Genomic DNA, 7,177 nt, shown 5'->3' with positions numbered 1-7,177 from the left:
CGTGGGGCATATAAGACTTCCGCCTTAGCATATGCCTTCTGTTCAAGTGGGGAATTTAACCTCGGCATGGGCGAATAACAGGCAAAATCGAGACCGGCGCACAGCGGGCATTAGAAGGACGGAGAACGGCGAACTAAGGTAATACACGTACTTTGGTAGCGAAGGCTCTATACAGGCCAATAAGTTCAAAACATGGCGGCGCATGCGCAACCCAGCACCCCCTGGGTACTGGGGGCAAGTCAAACTTGTGACATTAAATGACGGACGCTCACGTCTGGGTACTGGGGGCAAGTCAAACTTGTGACATTAAATGACGGACGCTCACGTATGCTATTGGCGTGAGTTACAAAGTGGCATTTTTCCGGATCCACTATGCCGTATTTACTAGGCTGTATTAATGAAAGGGGAGTTCAGCGCTTGCCAACCTTTGCTGACAATCCCACTAATGTGGCTGAAAAGACGACACAGGAAGGGGGCAAATCAGAGCACCTTCCAAAGTAAAAATCTCAGCATATTTATCACAAATTTTGCGCAGATAATTTGCCGCAGAATACAGCAAGGCATGGCCTGTAAAGTGCTGGCGCACACAGCGCATATCAACCACATAAATACTGTGATAAAACCTACCAGCGAAATGTACAATAAAGCCAGCACCTATGGATAGATATCAAATACCAGTGCTGATAAGTGGAGCAGGCTGCACACGCATTCGGGAGCTAACTAGCAAAAGTTCAGCGGAAAGCAGTGTACAGTGTGACACCGTTGGCAGTCCTCGATGTTGCACGGTGCATCGGTCCTTCGCATGCCGCGCGCTCAGTTCTCAAGCCATCAAGCCAACAAGCGAAAAGCGCGGCACAAGATTTAGTGCTGGCCACATGCACAAAGAGAAAACGGCGGACTTACAAAACTGGGAAGCATCCAAGTAGCAATGACTGAGAACCAACTTGCATGCAAGATGAAAATTTCGCAATCGACGCATTTTAGAGAGGCGACCAAATTTCGCAGCAGAGAGCGATACATCGATAAAAAACTGCTTCTTTGCCTGTCTTGCCACAAAAGTGTTGTAAAACAACAAAGAAGGTAATAAAATACTTTACCTCTCTCGTAAAACAAGGTATTAAAATATTTTTGTTATGTTGGCGCACAGCATTATAATGTATATTTTTGTTTTTATTGTTTTCTCCCGTGATTGCCGATATATTGTAGTCGTGCTATATCAATTTAGGCCACAGGCATGACTTTACTTCCGCCAGGAAAAAATTCCGACTCCGGGAAGTAACATTTTGTTCCTGCGTATTGGACGCCACAAGCGGTGACTGTCGGTTTCTAGACGATCTTGTCTGGTACATCACTACGCAAGAAGCCATTACGGAAAACTCCCCATCGCAGTGGGAGGCTTTACTGCATTATCGTGACACTTTTTGCTCGAGTACTACATGTAGTCCTAAATTAGTCCGGTTAGTAGATTTCTAGCACGAGCATTTCGAAAGTATGATGAACAAAAAAGTCACACATTTCCTCTTATACAAACAACTTTTCTCGCGCTGAAAATATTTCATCGCGCTCATCAATAAGAGATTTCCAAAAAATAATTCTGGCAAGCAAGCAGAAATAATAGATCACAACAATGCACTCATCTTTAATGGATTACTGTGGACAACATAATTACGCTTGATTTCTGTGCATTCGAAATCGAAAAGACGATATGCTAGTTAAAAGGTAACAGTGCCATTATAAACGCTTTTGTAAGTCGCTCCGCCGAGTGCTTGCTTAAGTCGCAGTGCAGGCTGTATACACGAGCACGGACAGAATGCAGTTTTCCTTTGGAGCAAGTTCTAGCTTTGTGAACAATAAACCATATCATTGACGAGCTTTTGGAGCTCGACTCAGGTTTTCGTGTTCATTGATGCATGGCCTCATCTCCAGAGATTGCTGCATAAGGAAAAGCGGGTCTTTCCTCTGCTCCATGTTCGGGACTTCATGGTGTCCAAAGTTCGTCTCGGGCAGTTTCAGCACACATACCAGGCTGGTCAGCACTACGCTTGCGACGATGACAAAGCCCACATCATCGCGTCTGTACTGCTTCAGCAGCCGTAGTGTGGACGCGACAGTCGCCCCAACACGAGAACAAGCGAACGCTGCGCATAACACCACGCATCGTGCGCTCGTCGGGAACAGTTCCGCTATGAAGATGTAGTTTACAGGCATGATCAAGATGGCGCACTGCTTGGCGACTATCATGAGTACGTAGGAGACGTACCAAGGCCGCGCGTACACAGCTACGCCGCACATGCCGCAAACACCTCCGAGAAGCGGTAGCATGAACAATAAAATCTGCTTTCTGCCGGCGACATTGACGGCGATATAGAGGGCCATGTAGCTGGGTATGCCCAAGCACACGCTCGTAACCGTCACCACTTCGGAGTCCTGTCGATCCAGCACTTCCCACACCAAGCGGTAGTAGGCGAGCATGACGGCAAAACTCACGAGGAAGACCACAGCGGCTCGTCCGCGGAATTCACTGGTGCTTGCGACGCCGACCGGTGAGATGACCGGGTGGCTGCCTTCGCGCCCTTTCAGCTCTGTCCATACTCTGCGCACTGCCTTCTGGGCTGCCTCGAGCTTGACGCCGTTTATCTTTGCGGCTCGCTTCATCACTTCCTCGGCTTCACGCAGTCGCGACATTGTGATGAGCCAGAGGGGCGACTCATCGATGACGCAGAAAGCTGAGAGCAAAAGCACCGTGGGACTCAAGACCAGTGCCTGTAGCCAGAGCCAGGAGATGCGAAGTTGGAAAATGAGCAGAACGAACACGTCGGCGCAGGCCAAGCCTACGGAAACCATGAGAGTGGTGTACGATGCCTGATACTTGAAAGGAGTCACCTCGTACATCATAATGAGCATGATTACAAAAACGCTGCTGACACTGCCGGAGCTGACGAACCGCGAGACGACGTAGACAAAGTAGGTGTCCGCGCAGCAGCTGCCAAGGGTGCTGAAGAGCACAGCCATCACGGCTGCTGTGATGACTGGCTGCCGCCCTGTCATGTCCGCCACGTATCCAGCGAGGGGAACGAGGATCAGTCCTCCGCACATGTAGACTGCATCCGCCAATGCCAGCATCCACTGCCGGTGACAGACCATGTCCCAGTAGGTGCGGGCTGTACGATAGGCCCATGCTTGATCGTAGTCCCACGCGTTGCATGCAACACTCCTCACGGTGGCGCTGTCGTTGCCGGGTTTGGGGTAGACGTAGCACTGGCTAGAGAAGCCTTCTTTGTCCAGCGGTATGCCGACGTTCTTCCAGGCCTCGACAGACAGATCGGAGAATTGCGGCGGGGGCTTGCACCAGTGGTCCACAGGACGTGAAATCAGGGCGAATGACTGGCCGTGACATACCAACGCCATCGTCGCAGCTATGCCGAAGACGAGCATCCGCCGCTGGTAGCTGCCATGGCCGTACGGTCTGCCAGTCTGCAATTCGGCGGTCGAAATGGGAGTCCTCGGAGCCAGGGTGAAACTGACGGACGAGGGTGCAGAGCCCGATCTCGGACTGCGGGTGCGCGGCATGGCGGTTCAGTCCACAGTGATGGCCTCGGCGAGGGGATAAGAGAAGCAGGCGCATGAAATGCAAAGCGCCGTCCTGCCCGAAAGTATGGCGAGCGTGGAAGAACGTGCTGCCTCGAGGCAGGGCCTTTTTTTCAAAGGGGGGGGGGGGGGGGTGTGCCTGCAACCGCACGTGGTTCACCCGGATGATGTTGATAATGCCAGTAAAGAAAACGACACGTATAGTGTGTGGAAATCGGAAATAAATAGTGTAGTGATACGAAATACGCCATTCGTATCACTACTGTGAGACATTCGTTGATTTTCTTATAATACTGTGAAATTGCATGTTGCCATCAGCGACATTTCTGATTTTCTGAGGAACCTTCGCAAATGGGCCTCTGACTTTATTTTAAACATTCTAGAAGACAATTTCGACGGCCACATATGCTTTTCTAAAAACACTGTAGTGAGTTATTAGGGAATTATGTAGCTGAAAGTAAGAAGTCCGAGCGAGAAGATTCGGCGGACGGAGAAAAAAATGACGAGATGTCAAGAAGTGTGTAAGCACATATTGGAGTTAGATACGCTAATGCTTCCTTTTCGGCTCAGCCACACTTAATAGAATGCACTCTTTGTCTACCGCATTATATGAAACATCACCCCACATAGATGACTTGTATGACTTTAAAAAAGTCATACAAGCCCACTTTTAGTATGGTTTCTGATTCGGGATCCATGGGTGCCTTTTCGATCTCAAAAGTGCTGCCCAATTTGGCAGCCATGGCACGCGGCTTCTCGTCGTCCCATAAACCACCGAAACAGACACGAGCGTGTGGCAAAAGCTTATCTGCTGCGCGAGCCTGGTGGCTTTAGAAATAACTCAATGGCTAAATGGCAAGTTTAGCGTTCTGGCGATGACGCTGTGAATATACTCACACTTGACGTTCATTGCAAATGCGAAGAGCCAGCGGGATTTACAAAATATGCACTAAAGGTTACCTCGCGGCTATGCAAAGTACCGTTCTAAATATGGGAGCACACGTGTATATGATCGAAAGAATGAGGCTTATAACATGGTAAAAGTGTGTCCGCAAGTTTAGCTTGAATGTACACTACGAAGGCACTTGGCCTATATCGTTGGAATGCAGAATTTAGCGAAAACAGACATCACATCTAAGTTTCCATTCACCAGAAAGTCCACAAATAAGCTCATGGCTTAGCTTGGTTCGGCGAGAGCAAACGACCAATCGGGTAGTGGGCCTGCGGAACTCTTAAACGAGCCGAAGGCTCAGCGCAACAGCAGCTGCGGATGACTGACTGTTCACCGTCTGAGGGATGCATCTCTCTCCCAGGCCTCACACGCGGCGCACTTCAAGGTATCTGCTTCCACCATATGAATAAAAAAAATACAAAACAGCACACAATTTGGATGCATTTCGAAAAGTTGCTAATTTTCGTATACAACATTGTTTGACTACTCACATCTTTCTACATTCTTTTAAGTTTGGTTTCAGAATCCTCGAGCTGGGGTTAGGCTTTTTTCGAAAAAGTCGGTTGTGAGCTTTTTTTTTTTTTTTTTTTTCATTTCGAAGCTCAAAAGATGCCGCCATTTGCCCGTATCATTACATTTTAAGGGCGCATTTTATCCTCTTTGGCACCCATTCGTGATTCATTTTTTACGCTATCATACCTGCCCATCCTATTTATATCATCATTTGGGATCATTCTACAAAATTCTGAGGTCGTCCTTGCTGCTAAGACATGAGGCTGCGGCTTGTGAAACCACGGGTGCCTACTGGATCTCCTCTTAGTCCATTTCTAAAGAGCATCTTTTATTTACGGACTCTTAGACCTCCCGTTGCCACCTTCGATTCTATTACGGTTTATGCTAATTACTGTGACATTATACTGTCTCGAACTCATGTGAAATTTGTGTGCTCGGCTCAATGGGCAGATATTGTTTTCACCAAAATGTAGTTGGATGCTCTTCCCAAATCCGCCCCTTTTTTTCTGAAGGCCGTTCTGCTCATGCGCCCCTACCCTGGTTGAAAAGACACCACCAGCCCCAGCTTCACATGTGCAGTTTTTGACCTCCGAGATCGCCGTAGTCGGAGCTGATCTGAGGGCGCCATGCACAGTTCATATTTGTGACAGGGGTATGCGACATATGGCAAGTGCACGCATAGCTATTTCGCATGCAGCTGCGTCTCCCAAAGAAGTTTTCAACCAATAGCAGACTAATTTTCAACTCTTCCCCAGAGGGCGCCACATGTTGGGAAAAAGGACCCCCGTGCACATGCTACGGCGCAAGTTTGGACTCTTCTAAAGTTCTGAGGGGGACCTGTGGAGCCCACCTCAACGCAAGCCGAGCAAGCGAGGGTCAGCCAGGCGGACTGTAAGCAGTGGAGGGCGGCAATGGAACGCAAGACAACGCTGCAATTGTACAGTGTCCACAAGTCGAATATCTCAAAGGAGATGGTATACGACGAGTCGACGACACCAAGGAGAGCGCCCTCTTGTTCGAAGCGCGTGCCGGAGCGCTACGAACGCTGGTGTACCGCCGCCGGTTTGACCCAACGTCCGAAGTACAAACTGCCGTGGGCCGTAGCTGCGGAATCGAGACGGAGAGCACCGAGCATGTTGCGCTTGATCCGGTGCACCAGTGTCTTCCCGCGATATACAGAGGGAGCCACTCTGCCACAGGCGCTTGGGTTTGCAATTGCAGAGGGCCAGCCGGACTTCGCTGCAGTATTCATCCCCAAAGCCCAACTACAGAAGTGGTGGGAAATGACTGCAAATAGACCACATACGCCTGGTGATACCAGCGACACGCCACGTGAAAATTCGAACTAGCGCGAGGACGAACAGCCTGCTCCACACTGTGATTGAGCTGTCATTTTCTTCTTTTTGTATGTGTGTAATTCATGTTTAGGCTTTAAGACACTCATTGTGACCACCCGATATAAAGGGAAGAGCCATATCACCGTCACCATCATCAATGCGGATTGCATTAACATCGGCTGCTGTAAGAATTTAATTCGCGTGTAAGATATATCTATTAATTTTCATTCTCCTCTAGGGAGTTTCGGATTGTAGATTGATACTGAACCAACAATTAATGATCACCTCCTCTGGGCGCATGCCACACGTTATGCGATGGTATCGACGCTCAGTTGCGCCTTTTATTTTCAACGAATTAGTTGTGTTTCTTGCTCCTTATTTAGCCTAGCTGATCTCCAGACTCCATGGGTTAAATGAATTTCACGTTATCCTACTGTTTTCATATTTATCTATGAAAGGTTTACGAAAGAAAACGCCGCTGAATTAGGTAAAAAGCGCGTCCTCCTCCATATTTTTCTGAAAGGCTCATGCACCACTGCATTAGTTAAGTCTTATTTCTGGCAATTGGTCTTTCAGGCAGTATTATAGATGCTGCTATATTTTTTTCTCATTTATGCAACGAGCGTTCGCAGCCCTGGATTTTCGACTCTAAAAAAAAGCTCCGTCTTCACCCGTTTTTCTACAACCGAAATGTTCTCCGAGTGCAGACCTTCTCAAAGTAACAGAGTTGTCAACCAATTCGCACCTTTGATGTCTCGGGTCTCCGAGGTCTCCAACGTTCCCTTTC

The 7,177-nt window shown here is 48.5% G+C and overlaps 1 protein-coding gene across 1 annotated transcript; it reads right to left on the bottom strand.

Annotated features, from left to right (window-relative positions):
- Positions 1–1,860: 1,860 nt before the first annotated feature.
- LOC146193413 (organic cation transporter protein-like) lies at positions 1,861–3,570 on the bottom strand. The gene has a single exon (XM_084600544.1). The coding sequence runs from the start codon at positions 3,568–3,570 to the stop codon at positions 1,861–1,863; it is 1,710 nt and encodes a 569-aa protein (XP_084456670.1).
- Positions 3,571–7,177: the final 3,607 nt, after the last annotated feature.

Source organism: Amblyomma maculatum, chromosome 4 (genome assembly GCF_055883805.1).
Source record: "Amblyomma maculatum isolate TAMU_Amacu chromosome 4, ASM5588380v1, whole genome shotgun sequence".
In the NCBI taxonomy this organism is placed as follows: domain Eukaryota; kingdom Metazoa; phylum Arthropoda; class Arachnida; order Ixodida; family Ixodidae; genus Amblyomma; species Amblyomma maculatum.
The sequence above is the reverse complement of the archived record's forward strand: the minus strand, read 5'-3'. Positions and strand labels throughout refer to the sequence as shown.

Coding starts and splice junctions, on each gene's coding strand:
- LOC146193413 (XM_084600544.1), bottom strand. CDS start 3,570: ATGCCGCGCACCCGCAGTCCGAGATCGGGCTCTGCACCCTCGTCCGTC.